Source organism: Macrobrachium nipponense, chromosome 26 (assembly GCF_015104395.2).
Source record: "Macrobrachium nipponense isolate FS-2020 chromosome 26, ASM1510439v2, whole genome shotgun sequence".
Classification (NCBI taxonomy): Eukaryota; Metazoa; Arthropoda; class Malacostraca; order Decapoda; family Palaemonidae; genus Macrobrachium; species Macrobrachium nipponense.
Genome location: NC_087215.1, coordinates 28,988,364 through 29,009,851, shown reverse-complemented (window position 1 = coordinate 29,009,851; position 21,488 = coordinate 28,988,364). Strand labels below are relative to the sequence as shown.

General features: G+C 38.0%; 1 protein-coding gene across 2 annotated transcripts in view; it reads left to right on the top strand.

Annotated features, from left to right (window-relative positions):
• LOC135200106 (uncharacterized) overlaps nt 1-21,488 on the top strand; it is a 49,033-nt gene that overhangs the window by 27,046 nt on the left and 499 nt on the right. For both annotated transcript variants that reach the window (XM_064228434.1, XM_064228433.1), the window contains 10 exons: nt 1,264-1,428; nt 2,669-2,894; nt 9,521-9,759; nt 16,155-16,324; nt 17,695-17,939; nt 19,090-19,203; nt 19,714-19,846; nt 20,393-20,580; nt 20,971-21,303; nt 21,408-21,488. The exon at nt 21,408-21,488 is cut by the window's right edge and continues 499 nt beyond it. In XM_064228434.1, the coding sequence (XP_064084504.1) occupies nt 1,264-1,428; nt 2,669-2,894; nt 9,521-9,759; nt 16,155-16,324; nt 17,695-17,939; nt 19,090-19,203; nt 19,714-19,846; nt 20,393-20,580; nt 20,971-21,303; nt 21,408-21,488 (1,894 nt within the window). The remainder of the gene's footprint in view (nt 1-1,263; nt 1,429-2,668; nt 2,895-9,520; nt 9,760-16,154; nt 16,325-17,694; nt 17,940-19,089; nt 19,204-19,713; nt 19,847-20,392; nt 20,581-20,970; nt 21,304-21,407) is intronic.

The following is a 21,488-nucleotide window of genomic DNA, read 5'->3' as shown; positions in this document are numbered from 1 at the left end:
ACGAGTGATTAGTTACGTTAAGCGACTACAACATTAGTAGCAAGCAAAGTTGCTCAATTGACAACTGAAGCTGGTCCGCTAGTATAGTGGTTAGAGTCGTGGCATGCCACTCAGATGTCGCGGGTTAGTGTCTCCCTCAGGGTGATAAAAAATCACTGGCTCGGTATCATGATCAGTTACTGCTGCAGTGTGGGGTCTGCGGTGGGAGGTTGAAACCAACATTCTTTGGAAGCTTGAATTTCAAGTCAGTAGCCCATGCGTGCTGGTTCCATGTGAATAGGTTCCATCTACTGAAATTAATAATAATAATAATTGAACCTGGGCTGGTTTTTCTTTCTGAAGGAACAGGCCCATACCTGGAGTTTTTCATGGGGGCGTTCGTTTTCCCCAAAACTGGATCTTTTCTTCTGTAAATGTCATTGCATATATAGGTATATACATGATGAAATGCTTAAAAATGTTATTTAATTTATATTTAGAAGAAAAATTGGGTATGCGGTCTATGCCCTTCTACCCGATTAGATGTTATTCAAAGTACCGACTTTGGTTAACAGAATTGCACGTATGATGTTGAAAGTTTGCACTGCAGTTCAAGAATATTTCTTCAGTTTTATTGATTGATTCATTGATTATGTTAACGATGACATGCATATTATTTTATATGTTGTTATGTTATATGCTTTGACTTGACAAAAAAACAATTATTTATTACTTTGTAAATACAGTTTAATGAAAAGGATAGTCACAAAAAATATGGACTTCCAGAAATCCCCCCCCCCCCCCCCCCCCCCCCCCCCCCGACACCACCCCCGCTCGGCACGGGCCTGAGGAACTGATCTTTCACCAGCCTAAAGGAGCTGATGTAAAAAGAGAAAGACGAATCAACAGGGACTCATATTTCAGTGTAAAAGTCAGAGGGAGGGTTTAACAGACACCCCCATTGAGACCAAGCACATAGAAAGCAAAATAAAGGAGGGAGAAGCGAGACGCTTGATTGGAAAGCACCAAACACTGACCAGCCACAAGCGCCTCAGTGGCGTGATCGGTATGGTCTTGGCCTGCCACCTTGGTGGCCGCGAGTTCGATTCTCGGGCATTCCATTGAGGTGTGAGAGATGTGTATTTCTGGTGATAGACGTTCACTCTCGACGTGGTTCGGAAGTCACGTCAAGCCGTTGGTCCCGTTGCTGAATAACCGCTGGTTCCAGGCAACGTCAAAACACCATACTAACAAACAAACTGACCATCCACCTTCTTATTGCAGCTTGTACTCGAGGCCTCTGGATTCATCGGAGGTTTCGATGCTGGCGTCGTGTCACCCGGACGTCGAGGAAGGAGACTTAGTCCCGTGGTCAAAATCAGAGTGGGAAATCAGTGGTCCTGTCGACGTTCGGGAGATCCAGCGGGAAGAATACTGTGCCCCTAAGAAGTAAGTCTGGCCAGGAGTTTTTTTTCTTTTCTTTTTCAATCTGACATCTCTCTTGGTCGTGCAGAGGAAATTCAGTCATTTAATCTTATGTACTTATCTTTGTTGTATTCTGATCTTTATGCATATCGCATTCGAATTTGAGTAGAGGGTAGAAAGATAACATCCTATAGTAGATTCACATCATCCGCGAATCTGATGTCTAAGGCCAGTCCCTTACGACGCTTCTGATTGGCTGTTGATAAGCCAATCACAGGGCTGGAAACCCTCAGTCTCTCGAGAAAGTTAACATAGGGAGGAAGTATATTCCACCTCTCCTATGTGAATTCTCTCGAGAGGCTGAGAGTTTCCAGCACTGTGATTGTCTTGTCAACAGCCAATCAGGAGCGTCGTAAGGGACTGGGCCTGGACATCGGCTGCGCGGTTGATGTGAATCTACTATAGTCGACTGGGCTGGACAGTGAGGATATAATTTATTTAACTGACGTGACACAAGACAGATGAAAGGCGCGTGACGGTGAGTCAAAAAGAGGCCTGGAAGTCAATGGAGGGAGTAACTGAGTCAAAATGTTATATCTACCTAAAATTGTATAGTTAATATTGCTTTTGATTCTCAATTTTAAGACTTGATTTACTCATTCTCTGTAAACTGACCTGTCTACTTCCACCCTTATGCAAACATTTGAATGAGAATACAAAATACTTCAAAAGTTCAACGGAAAATGCAATGCATTACTACCCTGATGCTATTCTTGCATTTTAATACATTTTTATCTAATCATTTATTTACTAAATTATTTTTTTCTTTTTAGTAGGTGAGATCTCTTCTTTCTGTATTTAATTTAAATTCTCAAACTTCCTGATGAGCAAGTTCTTTGGAAGCTTGAATTTCTTCAAGTCAATGGCCCCTGTGGGTTTGCTCCAAATGAATATGGGGTCCATCTTCTGAATAATAATAATAATAATAATAATAATAATAATAATAATAATAATAATAATAATAATAATAAACTAGAGACTGAAGTAGCTCCAGGACTCATGCAGAAGACTGTGATCCTAGAAACGGCGCAGATAGTAAGAAAAGTGAAGGACTCCTAAGGAGGCAGGATGCAACCCGGAACCCCACACTACAACTACCACAATACCACCCAGTCGAATTGGAGGACTGTGATAAAAAAAAAAGAAATAAATAAATAAATAAATAAATAAATAAATAAATAAATAATAATTTTTCTCGCCTTAGTTTCAGCTTCGTCATCTTCCCCAAGAGGAGAACACATGAGGAAGCCCAGCATCTCTGCCGTAGCCTGAAGTCAGTGATGGCACTTCCTGGCAACTCTGAAGAAAACAGTCTCCTATATCGGGATTCAGAACCTTTCGTCGACGTGTGTCAGCCTCATAACCATGCCAGCGTCTTCATGTGGCTGGGAGCCACCAGGGGTCAGGACGGAACATGGACTCGTCAGAGTGTAAGATTTCATTTGGAGGGACAAACTTTTGAGTGAGGGTGATGATTATAAGAATGGTATTGACTACTAGTAGGTCACAGCTCCTTGGTTTCAAGAAATATACCTTCTCTCTCTCTCTCTCTCTCTCTCTCTCTCTCTCTCTCTCTCTCTCTCTCTCTCTCTCTCTCTCTCATACACAGCTGCTTGATTTCTCAGCCTCTCTCTCTCTCTCTCTCTCTCAGCTGCTTGCTTTCAAGAAATATACCTCATCTCTCTCTCTCTCTCTCTCTCTCTCTCTCTCTCTCTCTCTCTCTCTCATACACAGCTACTCGCTTTCAAGAAATATATCTCTCTCTCTCTCTCTCTCTCTCTCTCTCTCTCTTGCTTGGTGAGACGTACCCGCGTGAAGTCAGATTAATCAACAGATATCACAAGTTTAACATACGACTAGAATTTGAGAAATATCTAGAAGTGTTCGTGAACTATCGGTGATAAGATTAGTGTGAAAATAGTAGGATAAAGCGTCTTCTAAGTTAGTTTATCAAGTGTAATACTATAAATCAGAACAAGATGGCAGTAAGTTCCAACTGCGGGAAGAGGTGGCGTAATTTGGCGTGTTTAGCAGATTCGCAATACGATGAGGTAGCAGGAAGGGAACTGGCATTTCTCATCTATGAAATCAGCAACAGTCCTAACCAAAAAGATACAAAAGCATTCATAGATATATTAGAAGGATATAATCCTTCAAACTGGAACAAATCTAATGAAAACATCTTGAAAATAATTGAAGAAGTTCCAAATAAAATCCAAGTGGTCAAGAGACTCATAAAGAAAATATACATAAACCAACATATTCCGACAAAGAAAATGAATAAGGTGAATCTTGTGAATATCCTAATTGATGCATTAGGAAAAAGAATGCCAAAAGCATGCAAACTGTGTAAGGTTTGGTATAGCATAGTCAATCCACAAAACCTAATCAGAAAATGTGCTGCATGCAACATTCCGACCCATCCACAGTGTGCTGAGGTAATACAAGATTTGAGAAAAGATACAAGAATTTTTTGTTCAACATGTCTATCATGGATAGACAATGTTATTAAATCAAGATTGAATGTACAAATAGTTGAGGATGAAGAAGAAGAGGAAGAGAAGAAGAAGAAGAAAAAGAAGAAGAGGAAAACGGAAGAGAAGTAAACAAAAATGAAATGACAGAAAAAAAATAAGGAAAACAAAGAACAAGATAAAAGTATGGATGCAGAGATACTCATTGATACTACATATGAGGCAATAAAGCAGCATACCTACGAAGAAATAAATTACGATATGACAACAGAAAAGCAAAATCCCGAAGAGGCTCTACCCAGATCTACACAATGACGGGAAAGAGGAAAAAATAGACAAGAAAGACAAAATCTGCAACCTTTTGAAAAGAGGGAATTGCAGATTTGGAGAAAGATGTTACTACAAACATCCTAAGATATGTCAAAACTATGAAATATATGGTAAATGTGCATACTTAGATGGATATGGGGATGATTGCAGAGATCTGCATCCAAAAATATGTAAAAACCTAAAAGAAGGAAAAGGATGTAAGTTCGACAAAAAATGCAAATATATGCACCCTGTAGCCATGAATCATAATCAAATAAATAACCAACCAAGTAATAAAATCCAAAATAAGAAAGAAACAAATAAAGAGAGAAATCAAGAATATCAGGTAAAAGAGAAAAGCAAACCACCAATGAGATATGCAGAGGTGTCAGCAAAAAAATTCAAAGCATCAGCTCCGAAATTCTACTCAAGAGATAATAACTGTATTTATTATGCAAGAGGATATTGCAGAAACGGAGAAAATTGCAGATTCAGACACAAAATGAATAATTATGATGAAGGAAGATCAATATTATGGAAAAGTTGGATTTTTTAATGTCAGAATTTCTGGAAATGAAAAAAGAACAACATACCAGAACAGGAAAGAGACATGGGAAAATCCTTATTACTACCATTATTAAATGAGAAGAAAACACGCAAACCATCATAGTGATGAATGCGCAGGGTTTAGTTACGAGTAACTCAAAAAGAAAAATAGAGTACTTAGAAGAACTAACCCAAAATGAAAAGAAAATAGATATAATGAATATAAGTGAAACCTGGTATTCCCAAGAGACTGGGAATGATGATCAAATAAAAGGGTTCCAAACTTATAGATCAGATAGAAAAAATAGGAATCAAGGGGGAACCGCAATATATTGGAAAGACAAAAAACAAGGAAAAATATATGAGAAATATAGTAACTCAGAATGTGAACTAATAGCGGTAGAATTTGAATCTGAAAAATTGATGAACATAGTAATATATGACCTCCTAATACTAAAGAGTTTGACTTAATAATTGAAAATTGGATGATATATGTAGAAATCACAAGGACTGGACTATTCTCCTATCTGGTGACTTCACTTTCCTTTCGTAGAATGGAAAGAACGAATAGGAGATTGTGGTTGTACTTATACATATAAAAAAGAGAGTAATAGTAGTGCAGAAGATAAGAGGCAATTTGAAAAGCTATTAGATATGCTACTAGAATACAACATTCAACAAATAAATCACCTGCCAACAAGAAAGGAAAATACTTTAGACCTAGTATTTGTGAACGAGATGAATTATGTTAAAGAAATAATAGTTTATAATGCGAGTATTTCAGACCATAATGTCATAGAATTAACAGTTCATTCCAAAGCAAGTGAAAATAGAGATAAGCAAGAAATGAAAAAGTGGGAAGGATATGGAAAATACAACTTCTACAGTAAAAATATAAAATGGTCAGAAATTAATGAAGAATTAAACAAAGATTGGGATAACATTTTCGTAAGTGATGACATAAGGGTAAATACGGAGATATTATATAAAATATTGGAGAAATAGTGGAAAAATATATACCGAAGAAGAAAAGTAAACATCATTCATGCATACAAGAGACAGAAGGATCTTGTTCCAGAAAATCAGAAAGTGGAAAAAAGGTCTTGCAAAAGAAAAAAATGCATGGAAAGTTATAGAACTAAAAAGTAAGATAGGAAATGCCAGAACAAAAGATTATACAATCAAAAGAAATGAAAAACGGGACTTGGAAGAAAAAACCCTATTAAATATCAAGCAAAACCCCAAACTATTATACTCATATGCGAAGAAGATGAATAAAAGAAGAATAGAAATAGGCCCTCTGAGAATTGAAGGGAGATTAACGAATGAAAAAAAGAAATTTGCAACATACTGGCAGAACGATATAAGAGAGAATTCACCCCTAGAATTAGATAAATGAAGATAATGATATAGAAGTAAGGGAAGAAATAGTGAATATTTAGCTGACATAGAAATTAATGAAGCTGATATTGTGCAGGCAATTAATGAAATTAAAAATGGAGCTGCTGCAGGGCCGGATGGAGTCCCTGCTATTTTGTTAAAGAAAGTAGTTCATTCTATCGCAAAGCCACTTGCAATATTATTAAGACAAAGTGTAGATACAGGCAAGATTTATGATGAGCACAAATTAGCATATATCACCCCTACTTTCAAAAGTGGATCAAGACTAGAGGCAAGTAATTATAGGCCTGTGAGTCTAACATCACATATTATGAAAGTGTATGAAAGGGTAATGAAGAAAAATATTATGAAACATTTAATAAAAATAATTTGTTTAATATAGGACAACACGGTTTCGTACCCGGAAAAAGTACACAAACCCAACTGTTAGTCCACCGTGAGAACATATTCAAAAATATGAAAAGCGGAAATGAAACAGATGTGGTTTATCTAGACTTTGCAAAAGCTTTTGACAAAGTAGACCATAATATATTAGCAAAGAAAATTAGAAAACACAATATCGTAGATAAAGTAGGAAGATGGTTAAAAGAATTTTTACACAACAGAAAACAGATAGTTATTGCAAACGATGAGAAATCGGATGAAACCAAGGTAATATCCGGTGTGCCACAAGGTACGGTGCTAGCTGCAATATTGTTTGTTATTATGATTGAAGCATAGACAGTAATGTTAAGGATTCGGTAGTGAGTAGTTTCGCTGATGACACAAGAATAAGTAGAGAAATTACTTGTGATGAAGATAGGAACGCTCTACAAAGAGACCTTAACAAAGTATATGATTGGGCAGAGGTAAATAGGATGGTATTTAACTCTGATAAATTTGAATCAATAAATTATGGAGACAGAGAAGGAAAGCTATATGCATATAGGGGACCTAATAATGAGACAATCACAAATAAGGAAGCAGTTAAAGACCTTGGTGTGATGATGAATAGGAACATGTTATGCAATGATCAAATAGCAATTCTGTTGGCAAAATGTAAAGCAAAAATGGGAATGTTGTTACGGCACTTCAAAACAAGAAAAGCTGAACACATGATTATGCTTTATAAAACATATGTTCGTAGTCCACTTGAATATTGCAATATGATATGGTACCCACACTATCAAAAGGATATTGCACAAATAGAGAGTGTACAAAGGTCCTTTACAGCTAGAATAGAAGAAGTTAAGGACCTAGACTACTGGGGAAAAGACTACAATCCTTAAATATAAGTCTAGAAAGGAGAAGAGAACGCTACATGATAATTCAGGCATGGAAACAGATAGAAGGAATAACAGAAAATATCATGGAACTAAAAATATCAGAAAGAGCAAGCAGAGGTAGATTAATAGTGCCCAAAACTATACCAGGAAAAATAAGGAAAGCACACAGGACATTAATCCACTACGCACCAGCATCGATAATGCAGCGTCTATTCAATGCGTTGCCAGCTCATCTGAGGAATATATCAGGAGTGAGCGTAGATGTGTTTAAGAATAAGCTCGACAAATATCTAAACTGCATCCCAGACCATCCAAGATTGGAAGATGCAAAATATACCGGAAGATGTACTAGCAACTCTCTGGTAGACATTAGAGGCGCCTCACACTGAGGGACCTGGGGCAACCCGAACGAACTGTAAGGTCTGTAAGGTAAGGTAAGGTAAGGCTCTCTCTCTCTCTCTCTTTCTCTCTCTCTCTCTCTCTCTTTCTCTCCTCTCGCTCTCTCTCTCTCTCATACACAGCTACTCGCTTTCAAGAAATATATCTTCTCTCTCTCTCTCTCTCTCTCTCTCTCTCTCTCTCTCTCTCTCTCTCTCTCTCAGCTGCTTGCTTTCAAGAAATATACCTTCTCTCTCTCTCTCTCTCTCTCTCTCTCTCTCTCTCTCTCTCTCTCTCTCTCTCTCTCATACACAGCTGCTTGCTTTCAAGAAATTTACCTCTATCTCTCTCTCTCTCTCTCTCTCTCTCTCTCTCTCTCTCTCTCTCTCTCTCTCTCTCTCTCTCTCAGCTGTATGCTTTCAAGAAATATACCTCCTCTCTCTCTCTCTCTCTCTCTCTCTCAGCTGAATGCTTTCAAGAAATATACCTCTCTCTCTCTCTCTCTCTCTCTCTCTCTCTCTCTCTCTCTCTCTCATACACAGCTGCTTGCTTTCAAGAAATTTCCTCTCTCTCTCTCTCTCTCTCTCTCTCTCTCTCTCTCTCTCTCAGCTGAATGCTTTCAAGAAATATACCTTCTCTCTCTCTCTCTCTCTCTCTCTCTCTCTCTCTCATACAACTGCTTGCTTTCAAGAAATTTACCTCTCTCTCTCTCTCTCTCTCTCTCTCTCTCTCTCTCTCTCTCTCTCTCTCTCTCTCTCAGCTGCTTGCTTTCAAGAAATATACCCTTCTCTCTCTCTCTCTCTCCCTCTCAAGGATTCTGAAAGACAATGTCTATGAAAAATTATACATATAAGGTAGCGTTCAGGAGTTAAGAATTCGTGGATATCCTAGGAATTTTGATGATAACAGTGAAGAATGTTCAAGAATGTGCTTGTGGAAGCTGGTTTACCGTAAAGGTAGACTAAGCAATATTTTTTTCCATTAACTTTTCACATTGGACAACTTGGTTCAAGAACCGAAGTTCTTCTTCTTCTTCTTCTTCTTCTTCTTCTTCTTCTTCTTCTTCTTCTTATTATTATTATTATTATTATTATTATTATTATTATTATTATTATTATTATTATTATTATTATTCTGTTAAAGAGAATGGCAGAATTAGGCAAGTTGGTTTTATATATTGTTTTTTTTTCTATTTTTCTTACAATTCGCTTCTCAGGCTCAGCGATGTTTCTGAGTAACTGGCCACTATTAATGTTGTGAATTTCGAAAAATTATAAAAATGCTGAAGGTGATTTTTTATTTTATTAAAACAGGATCTCAGTCCAGGTCAAGCAGGGGTCGTCATCAGTGCCGGCATTATTCCGGAATAATACCGGCACTGATGACGACCTCTGCTTGACCTGGACCTGAGATCCTGTTTTAATAATAAAAAAAAAAAAAGATCACCTTCAGCATTTTTATAATTTTTCGAAATTCACAACATTAATAGTAGCCAGTTACTCAGAAACATCGCTGAGCCTGAGAAGCGAATTGTAAGAAAAATAGAAAAAAAAATATATAAAATCAACTTGCTTAATTCTGTCATTCTCTTTAACAGCATTTGCCTATAAGAGGGTCCTCAACCAAAATATATTATTATTATTATTCCCATCTTCACTGGACTTGATACCTTTTATTTTTTAGGGCGACCCCATGACCTACAGCAACTTTCTCGCAGAAGGAAAACGATCATGCGCAGGCTTGAAGATCCCTCCTTACCGAGAGGAATGGCATGACGTCACCTGCTCCTCAACGTACAAGTTCTGCGCCTCCTGTCAAGAAGAAGAGCCCGTGGTGCTGAGGGTGCGAGGTCTCTGTGAATCCTTCGTTCATGAGACTTTCTTCAGGATGGCAAACCAGTATGGCGAGATGCCTCTGTTCAGGTGGGGTGGCTTACGGACTGTGGGAATTCAGAGAGAGAGAGAGAGAGAGAGAGAGAGAGAGAGAGAGAGAGAGAGAGAGAAGGTGGCTTACTTACTGTTGGAATACAGAGACAGACAGACAGACAGACAGAGAGAGAGAGAGAGAGAGAGAGAGAGAGAGAGAGAGAGAGAGAGAGGTGGCTTACGGACTGTTGGAATTCAGAGAGAGAGAGAGAGAGAGAGAGAGAGAGAGAGAGAGAGAGAGAGAGCTTACGGACTGTTGGAATTCAGTGAGAGAGAGAGAGAGAGAGAGGTGGGGGGTGCTTACTTGCTGTTGGAATTCAGAGAGAGAGACCTTACCTTACCTTACATCTTGTTCGGGTTGCCCCAGGTCCCTCAGAGTGAGGCACCTCTAATGTCTACCAGAGAGTTGCTAGTGCATCTTCCGGTATATTTTGCATCTTCCAATCTTGGATGGTCTGGGATGCAGCTTAGATATTTGTTGAGCTTATGCTTAAACACATCTACGCTCACTCCTGATATATTCCTCAGATGAGCTGGCAACGCATTGAATAGACGCTGCATTGTCGATGCTGGTGCGTAGTGGATTAAGGTCCTGTGTGCTTTCCTTATTTTTCCTGGTATAGTTTTGGGCAGTATTAATCTACCTCTGCTTGCTCTTTCTGATATTTTTAGCTCCATGATGTTTTCGGCAATTCCTTCTATTTGTTTCCATGCCTGAATTATCATGTAGCGTTCTCTTATCCTTTCTAGACTATATAATTTTAAGGATTGTAGTCTTTCCCAGGAGTCAAGATCCTTAACTTCTTCTATTCTAGCTGTAAAGGACCGTTATACACTCTCTATTTGTGCAATATCCTTTTGGTAGTGTGGGTACCATATCATATTGCAATATTCAAGTGGACCATGAACATATGTCTTGTTTTGAAGTGCCGTATCAACATTCCCATTTTTGCTTTACATTTTGCCAATAGAATTGCTATTTGATCATTGCATAACATGTTCCTATTCAACATCACACCAAGGTCTTTAACTGCTTCCTTATTTGTGATTGTCTCATTATTAGGTCCCCTATATGCATATAGCTTTCCATCTCTGTCTTTCCATAATTTATTGATTCAAATTTATCAGAGTTAAATACCATCCTATTTACCTCTGCCCAATCATATAATTTGTTCAGGTCTCTTTGTAGCGCATTCCTATCTTCATCACAAGTAATTTCTCTACTTATTCTTGTGTCATCGGCGAAACTACTCACTACCGAGTCCTTAACATTACTGTCTATGTCTGCAATCATAATAACAAACAGTAATGCAGCTAACACCGTACCTTGTGGCATACTGGATATTACCTTAGCTTCATCCGATTTCTCATCGTTTGCAATAACTATCTGTTTTCTGTTGTGTAAAAATTCTTTTAACCATCTTCCTACTTTATCCACTACATTATGTTTTCTAATTTTCTTCGCTAATATATTATGGTCTACCTTGTCAAAAGCTTTTGCAAAGTCTTAAACCACATCTGTTTCATTTCCGCTTTTCATATTTTTGTATATGTTCTCACGATGGACTAACAGTTGGGTTTGTGTACTTTTTCCGGGTACAAAACCATGTTGTCCTTTATTAAACAAATTATTTTTTTATTAAATGTTTCATAATATTTTTCTTCATTACCCTTTCATACACTTTCATAATATGTGATGTTAGACTCACAGGCCTATAATTACTTGCCTCTAGTCTTGATCCACTTTTGAAAGTAGGGGTAATATATGCTAATTTGTGCTCATCATAAATCGTGCCTGTATCTACACTTTGTCTTAATAATATTGCAAGTGGCTTTGCGATAGAATGAACTACTTTCTTTAACAAAATAGCAGGGACACCATCAGGCCCAGCTGCAGCTTCATTTTTAATTTCATTAATAGCCTGCACAATATCAGCTTCATTAATATCTATGTCAGCTAAATATTCACTATTTTCATCCCTTACTTCTATATCATTATCTTCATTATCAATTCTATGGGTGAATTCTCTCTTATATCGTTCTGCCAATATATTGCATATTTCCTTTTTTTCATTGGTTAATCTCCTTTCAATTCTTAGAGGGCCTATTTCTATTCATCTTTTTTGCATACGAGTACAGTAGTTTGGGGTTTGCTTGATATTTACTACTATGAGATTCAGGGCCTCTGTAACACGGTTTTTTCGCAATAACTTTTTATCTATGCATTTCATAAATATAACGCTTTTTCAGAATACATATTATATCAAACACATTAAATTTTGAGTGTATTCTGCACTACGTAGGTTGAATAAATTTGGTACTTACAATGTAAAAGTGACCTTTTTTTGAAGACGGGCCAACTTACTCAGAGAAAAGGTTTCGAACGCACTCGTTACGTAACTTATGACATCATTTCTTCTTCTTTCTCGATGGATGATTGGCTATACGTAATGAAGGCTAAACCTCTGGCAACAATTACATACAAATTTAAATACAAGCAAAGCAGTACACCTTTATGAACTCTGGAACCTCTACACTGATAATTGTCATAATGAACAAACCAACAAAATATGTTAATAAATACAAAAACACTTCGATTATTAGTCTAACTCCCAAAATAAGTTTCCAAAGAAATTACAGTCTACTTTATAGGTCACAATCAGATTGACAAGATGTAGGGAATAGTTGGTAATTACCAAAAACATAGTAGACAAGCTTGATTTGATAACTGCTATATCCAATGTTAAGCAATTTTTATTTATTGGCTATTTACCTATTTACTGAAAAAAAATAGCCGGTACCGTATATTGGCTTTAAACCTTCACCAATAATTATCGTCAGAATGGTGACTTCATGAGGCTCCACCCACTTTCGCCTCGTTATAATTCAGGATAACACTGAAGGCTACCATGGGCATTATTGGATTAGAAAATTTAACTTCTGGCTATAAAAACTAATTTCTCGTAGTAGTTGTAAGAAGTGCTAAATGATCCTCAAGGATCCCAGCAGTTGGTCTAAAACGTTTAATTCATGTATATTACTGCTATACTGTTGCGGTACTACTGCTACAGTAGTATTACTACGCTAGCACTGATACCCCACCCACATCTATGCATCGTTCCGCCATTCATAAAGTCTTTGGTTTCAGAGCCGATGGAATTTCCTGTCTGGGTGGATGGGCGGGCAACATTTAGTCAAAAGGTGTTTGTTTACCTTGCTTACGTAATGAATGTTTTTCGACTCTTGGCTCGTAATCATTGGCCATGGCGTCGGCTAGATCAGGTTTTTACTCTATAAAAATTAAAACTATCGGGTTTAGGTTATGATAATGCTGACAAAATTTGTGTGTGGTTGTAAAATATACATATGTCAACTTTCGCTACATCGATTGCTTTTGACAAGGAGCAAAGTCCAAAAAACCGTGTTACAGAGACCCTGAATCTCATAGTAGGTTTTTTTCTTCCAAGACCCGTTTTTCATTTTCTTTTGATTGCATTTTCTATCTTACTTTTTAGTTCGGTCACTTTCCATGCATTTTTTTCTTTTGCAAGACCTTTTTTCCACTTTCTGATTTTCTGGAACAAGATCCTTCTGTCTCTTGGTATGCATGACTGATGTTTACTTTTCTTCTTCGGTATATATTTATCCACTATTTTCTCTAATATATAATATCTCGTATTTACCTTTATATCATAACTTACGAAAATGTTATCCAATCTTTGTTTAATTCTTCATTTATTTTCTGACCATTTTATATTTCTACTGTAGAAGGTGTATTTTCCATATCCTTCCCACTTTTCATTTCTTGCTTATCTCTGTTTTCACTTTCTTGGAATGGACTGGTTAATTCTATGACATTATGGTCTGAAATACTCGCATTATAAACTATTATTTCTTTAACATAATTCACCTCGTTCACAAATACTAGGTCTAAAGTATTTTCCTTTCTTGTTGGCAGGTGATTTATTTGCTGAATGTTGTATTCTAGTAGCATATCTAATAAGGCCCTTTTTCGAATTGCCTCTTATCTTCTGCACTTACTATTTATTTCTTCTTTCTTTTTTATATGTATAAATGCAACCACAATCTCCTATTCGTTCTTTCCAGTCTACGAAAGGAAAGTTAAAGCCTCCGGATAGGAGAATAGTCCAGTCCTTGTGATTTCTACATATATCATCCAATTTTTCAATTATTGTGTCAAATTCTTTAGTATTAGAGGGTCTATATATTACTGTTCATTAATTTTTCAGATTCAAATTCTACCGCTATTATTGTCATTCTGAAGTTACTATATTTCTCATATATTTCATTGTTTTTTGTCTTTCCATATATCGCGGTTCCCCTTGATTTCTATTTTTGTCTTGATTGTCATTACCAGTCCTCTTGGGAATACGGTTTATCACTATATTCATCTATCTATTTTCTTTTCAATTTTGGGTTAGGTCTTTCCTAAGTTACTCATTTCTTTTGAGTTACTCGTAACTAAACCCTGCGTATTCATCACTATGATGGTTTGCTTGTTATCTCCTTCATTTAATATGGGTAATAATAAGGATTTTCCCACGTCTCTTTCCTGTTCTGGTATGTTGTTCTTTTCTTAATTTCCAGAAATTCTGACATTAAAAATCCAACTTTTCCATAATATTTGATCTTCCTTCATCATAATTATTCATTTTGTGTCTGAATCTGCAATTTTCTCCGTATCTGCAATATCCCCTAGCATCATACATACAGTATTTATCTCTTGAGCTGTAGTATCTTGGAGCTGATGCTTGGAAATTCTTTGCTGACACTCCATATCGCGGTGATGGCTTGCTTTTTTCCTTCACCTCATGTTCTTTGTCCCTCTCTTTATTTGTTTCTTTCCTATTTTGGATTTTATTATTTAATTGATTATTTAATTGATTTTTATTCATGGCTACAGGGTGCATATATTTACATTTTTTGTCGAACTTACATCCTTTTCCTTCTTTAAGGTTTTTGCATGTTTTTGCATGTAGATCTCTGCAATCATCCTCATAGCCGTCTAGGTATGCACATTTACCATAGATTTCATAGTTGTGACATACCTTGGGATGTTTGTAGTAACATCTTTCTCCGAATCTGCAATTCCCTCTTTTCAAAAGGTTGCAGACTTTGTCTTATTTGTCTATTTTTTCCTCTTTCCCATCAGTGTGCAGATCTGGGTAGAGCCTCTTCGGGATTTTATTTTGTTTTGAGAGAGAGAGAGAGAGAGGTGGCTTACGGACTGTTGGAATTCAGAGAGAGACAAACAGACAGGCAGACAGAGAGAGAGAGAGAGAGAGAGAGAGAGAGAGAGAGAGAGAGAGAGAGAGGTGGCGTATGGACTGTTGGAATTCAGAGAGAGAGAGAGAGAGAGAGAGAGAGAGATTGTCTTTGTTTACTGTAACTACCAAAACTGCAGTTATAGTATTGTCAGGTATGGTAGACACTACTCTCTGAAAAAGGCGGTGAGAGGAGATGGGGGTGGGGGCCGGCTGTGGCGATCATCAACTCAGTTAATGAATTTACTGAAACTGGTTTGAACTGATAAATCAAAAGTTTGTAGAGGCTATTTATGTTCCTTTCGTGAATATTTGCAAAAGGATGCAACTGCTTTGAGATTACTTGTCGACAGGGCAACGTGCTCGAAGCTTTTGCAAATAGTAGTCTTGCCTATAAACGTACAAAAGTATGTCAGCTTCAGTCTTCAACCTTACTGTCATAGACTAAAAACTCTTTAAAATCGCCATACTAAAAGTCTGCAGAAGTTTAGGTTCTACCGGGCTTTGAGATTTTGTCACAAAGCCTTATGGAAATCCTTATCTCTCTCTCTCTCTCTCTCTCTCTCTCTCTCTCTCTCTCTCTCTCTCTCTCTCTCTCTCTCAAATACTATAAGGACCTTTTAGCTCACACGGAAAGAAAGAAAATTGAAGTCTTTAGCTTGCTATCGCAAAACCAAAGCTAGTAGGATTCTTCAGACGCCACGAAGGTTTCCGGGAATTCTAGCTCGACAGTAGACTTAGAAGGATACTTCTTATCCTCTCATCAGTACATTTCCTCCCAACTTCTTTGGCCGAACCGATAACTTGACTGCGCTATTAGATGTTTTGGGAGACATTCGAGAACTTGTGAAATTACTTATTATTTGAACCTTTTCGCCAAACACATAATAAGGCTAAGAATTTTTTTTTACTGCAGCATTTTGACATGAAATCCAGTGCTTACGTAACTATATTCTAAAGATAGCATAATTAATAAGTTACCTAGTTTTTCCTGAATTATTATCTTAGCTTTCATTTACCGTCTTCTTTACGTAGGTCAACAAAAGATGAGTTGATATTTGCGGTACCACCCTCGCCTTTTCATTAACAATGAAATCGTTGTTTCAGAGGATTCACGAAGTACAACATCGTGTACGACAATGTTGAAACGTGGCTTCTGCTCGACGTCTGGACCGGAAACGTTTTGGCCAAATTCTTTACCTATGATGATGAGGTCCCTTTTGGGAAGAGGACTTGGTGGACCACGACCGACTTCGATATCTGTCAAAAACCCTCAAGTAGGTGGCGATGCAAACCTACATAATCACACGTTGTACGATGGAATGTCTTCATTTGTTTCAGGAATTAGTTTTCATTGAAGTTCGACCCCGTAGGAGGGGTAGGGCCGTCAGCGCACCTCATGCGGTGCATTGTAGGGATCACTTAAGGTTCTTAGCAGCGTCCCTTCGGCCTCTAGCTGCAAATCCCCTTCGTTCATTTCATATTCTCTTTCTTCTATCTTACTTCCCACCCTCTCCTAACAATTGCTTCATAGTGCAACTGCGAGGTTTTCCTCCTGTTACACCTATCAACCCTATTACTGTCAGTTTCCATTTCAGCGCTGAATGGCCTCATATGTCCCACTGCTTGGCCTCTGGCCTAAATTCCATATTTAATTCAATTCAATTCAATTGAGGTTCGATTGAAACCGTTTAATTTTTCTTCAGACTCCTTCCTGATTCATTTGCTTGTTGGTAAATTTCAAGCTGTGCATCAGCTAAACATCCTTTTCACAAGTTTGACAGAAGGAAGGTCTTCAGAACCATTTTGCCCTCTCTGCTTTTCCCTCATTCTATTCAGCCTTTCATGTAGCGCATTCATTTATTCATTAATTCAGTCATTCATCTGGGAATTTTTTCCAGTCACTTAAACAATATGGATCCCAGCGTTCTCTCCTGTTGCTAACACAGCTTTATTATATTTACGTCTTGTTTCTCCCACTCGCCTTAATTTCCGTTCATCCTCTCTCCAACATCCCCAACTCTCCCACGGTACGGCATCCATATAAGTCATCCTTATAATTCATCCGCAGACTGAAAAAACATCCTCTGGAACTCTTGCCTAAAATATCTTCGATCGCGTCAGCAACTTCTTGTCTAATCATTGCAGGCTATTGCCCAATTTCTTAAGGTTTTTCGTTCGTAATCCGTGGTTCATTTTCTTATATTTTCTAATCTGAACTTTGAGCACAATACGTAAAGCCTGTGATGTTCATATATATATGTTTATAAGCTCATTAAGCTTTTACTTTTTTTTTTTTTTTGTATAATATTTACCTGTCTTCTTGTTTTTCTCTCATAAGAAATCAGTAGCTTTCTTGGCAATGTTACTCAAACAATTAGTTAGTTTCTATAGTATTTCTACTTGCCTATTTATCGGTCTTAAGAGTTCACATGTGTGTGTGTGTGTGTGTGTGTGTGGATGTGTAGGCGTGTGTGAGAGAGTTCGTATACACCTCACTGAAGAGAGACTAGATACACTGCAAAAAGATCAAGATTTGTCGTTCCTGGGTTTTGTGACGAAAAGCTCCCTTGCAAACTGGTCCTATCGATCCTTCTGTCGAAAACATCTTCCAGAGTTTTTTTTCTTTTTTTCCTTTGTATTCCAGACACATCGATGCAGCTGTCACTGTCAGCGTGTTATGACTGGGAATACAGCTGCAATGACGGCAGCTGCGTAAACCTGTCGCAGCGGTGCGACCAACGAGTGGACTGCCCCGACAATAGCGACGAGGTTGGCTGTGAAAGGCTTTGGAAGCCGGTAGACTATCTTGGAGCCCTTCCGCCTCCTGGAACGCAGCCTGGAAGCGCCCTCCTCCTCAATGCCAGTCTTGGCATTCACGGATTTTCCAAGGTAAGGGTTCCTGACTTTGTATGGAAAGCACGTTGTTATAATAGCCTGTGTTACGGAAAGCAATCTGTTAGACTTATATCGGCAAAACCATCTGGTTATCGGATGTGCCAGAGACATGAGCATACCGAATTCTTCTCGGGTCACATATAGTACGGAACATGCCATGCTGAGGAGTTTCCTCTGGAGGCTGAGCTTCTGCAGGGGGAGGGATAGAAAGAATGGGGTTTGGGGTTAGAATGGAAACCCATTATTTATCTTAGTTTCTAACCACTCGAGGTCCCTTCCTTATGCTGTACCTCCTTTCATATTCTCTTTCTTCATCTTACTTTCCACCCTCTCCTAACAATTGATTCATAGTGCAACTGCGAGGCTTTCCTCTCGTTACACCTTTCAAACCTATTACTGTCCATTTCCGTTTCAGCGCTGAATGGCCTTAGTTGCCCCAGTGCTTGGCATAATGCCAAAAAATATATATAAATAAAAAATAAAAATCTTTTCATTAGGTGGGTTACATCTGACGCATTTTCTCCCAGAGGGAGCTGCTCTTCTAAGATACAATACCTCTCCTTGCGTTCATGTCTTCCTCACGTAGAAATTTTGTGGGCTATGAGGCTCAGATTGACCACCTATCTGCTTCCACTTACCCATCACGTCTTGGACAATTCCATTATACTATTCTCAAAATAATATCGATAACCTCAAAACTATTGAGGCTCTGTTTCACCACCGTAACAGGATACTCTGGATCTAAGTATACCTGATTAGATTCCCATTTTGGTTTGGTTTGTATGGTGATTTTACGTTGCTTGGAACCAGTGGTCATTCAACAAAGGGACCAACAGCTTTACGTGGCTTCAGAACCACGTCGAGAGTGAACTTCTGTCACCAGAAATACACATTTCTCACACCTGAGAGGAATGCCCGAGAATTGAACTCGCTGCCACCTCGGTGGCAGGCCAAGACCATGCCGATCACGCCACTGAGGCGGTTGATTAGATTCACATGAGCTATGTGACATATCAAGCACTGATGAAGCCCACGTAGCAATGTTTGTTGTTCTATCAGTCAGTTTTTTGACATTTACATTTATATCGTTACTATCATTGTTGTCAAATGAAATGTGGTCAATTATATATCTGTCTGATTTCAGATCAACATCCGAGACATGAAATTGATTGTAGACTTCACGATGAGAATAGGATGGTCCGACACGAGGCTGAGGTACAAGAATCTCAGCCCCTTGAGTGACCTGAATTATATCGAGGTATGAGAGAGAGAGAGAGAGAGAGAGAGAGAGAGAGAGAGAGAGAGAGAGAGAGAGAGAGAGACTTTAAGCCATTCGTGTTAATTACTCTTGTGAATATTAGCACTATTATTCACAGCAACTTTGATAATAAAGAACAATGTGGTTGTCATTATCATTAATACTATATTTATGTATTAGTTGTTATATATATAGATATAATACTATATATATATATATATATATATATATATATATATATATATATATATATATATATGTGTGTGTGTGTGTGTGTGTGTGTGTGTGTGTGTGCGTGTGTGATAACTTGTTCACGAAATATATAAAACGTGATGCTATGTATAAACATAAAGGTATATATATAAATATATAATATAATATATTATATATCTATATAATATATAAGAATATATATAGATATTTAGATATTATATATATATATATATATATAATTATATAATATATAGATATATATATATATATATATAATCCTTCTTGTTTGGTATTTAGCCTGAGAGCGTGTGGCTCCCTCAAGTGGAACTTCTCAATGCCGACTTTCCAAAGACCTTCACCACAGAGCCAGTGGTGACCATAGCGAGGCTTTCTGGCCCGGAGGAGGACGACCCTTCCAGGATACATAGAGGTAAATGTGAGAGAGAGAGAGAGAGAGAGAGAGAGAGAGAGAGTACCTCCAGTTCAAGTATCTTCATGCAGACGTATGGTTGTTCCATTTACGTTTTATTTTGCGTTGATTTAGTCTCGAGTTGTAGATTCTTGTCTTAGGGCGTCACCCAGACATACTCCGTCCTCTTTTTGTTTATACGCCATTCTGGGACTTTAATTAATTCGTTTGATTCAGTTGAATAGATGGCAGGGCAGTACGCAGCTGATGTGTTTCTTTCATGGTGCAGTATTTTTTTTAATCCTTTATACGATTGATTGAATGTCCTCTTTAGCAATGCCTTGACTATGTTCGACCCATTGTTTTAACAAGTCATGTTATATATTATATATATATATATATATATATATATATATATATATACCTATATATATATATATATATATATATATATATATAAATCGTGTCACTTAACCTTCTCGTTGACAAAGTTGCATACACTCGACTTTTTTGCTAAAGACTTGAATGCTAGTACGTTACCTTGAAAACCTAACGAATGTCTTCCAGATGAGGTCTATGAAGGAGCCAAGAACTCCCTGGAACTGACGCAGAAGTTCAACGCCCCCTTCAGCTGCACCATGAACATGAAGAACTTTCCCTTCGACAGACAACACTGTCAATTACTCATCAGGTTTTCCTCCGCCAAGAAAGAGTTCATGGAGTGGAACGACCTTTCAGCAACTTACCTTGGAGAGGTGAGTCTGTTCTGTTTCAGAGTGAGCAAAATTCTGTTGCAGAAATGAACATGTTTTGCTGAGGGTGTGAACTACTATAGCTTGGATATTGAACAAGTTCCGCCCTCTTACTTTTGGCTGAATGTGTGATAGTTTGTCATGAAAAAAATCACCTTACTTTCTTCCATCAAGAGATTGGCTGTTTGTTGGTTTGAGCTTATATTATATTCCAGTAAGTGATGATGATAGTGACGAGATCTTATGACATAAATGTAAAGAACAAGTAAAAGAACGGCCTAAATCTTCAGTTTAGATGCCCCAGATGAATCTTACTTATTTTGCCAGTGACGATATTGGAAAAGTGTCGTCTGCACCATTCTCGTAGTTTCAGTAACATTTGCCTATCTGCAGGAGCTGCTGGCTGAGTATGTAATAGAAGACGTTACCATCCAGAAGGGAGCAGCCGAAGGTTACAGCCTAGTCGTTGTTGGCATAACCTTCTACAGGAGATATGCTTACTACTTGACCTCTGCCTACCTACCGACTATCATGCTTATGATAATAAGCTATACTTCCCTGTTCTGCAAGAGGGAGAACTGCGACCTCAGGGTCATGATGGCACTGACCACTCTCTTGGTCCTCTACGCCCTCTACCAGCAGATTTCCAACGACCTCCCGAGGACGTCGTACACGAAGGCCATTGATGTCTGGTGCTTCTTTTCTATCACCTTCATATTCTCTCAGGTAGACTCATGTTATGCAGTGCTCATAATATTACCATCTGCATTAACCGTAAATTTATGCAACAAATCAATACCTGCTTCTCCAGGAGTCACCTCTAATTCCAGGTCATTCTGCACGTGTTCGTCAATCTGAAACTCATGCGTCCTTGCCTCGCCTCCTGCCTGCGTCCTTCTTCAGAAGTCAAG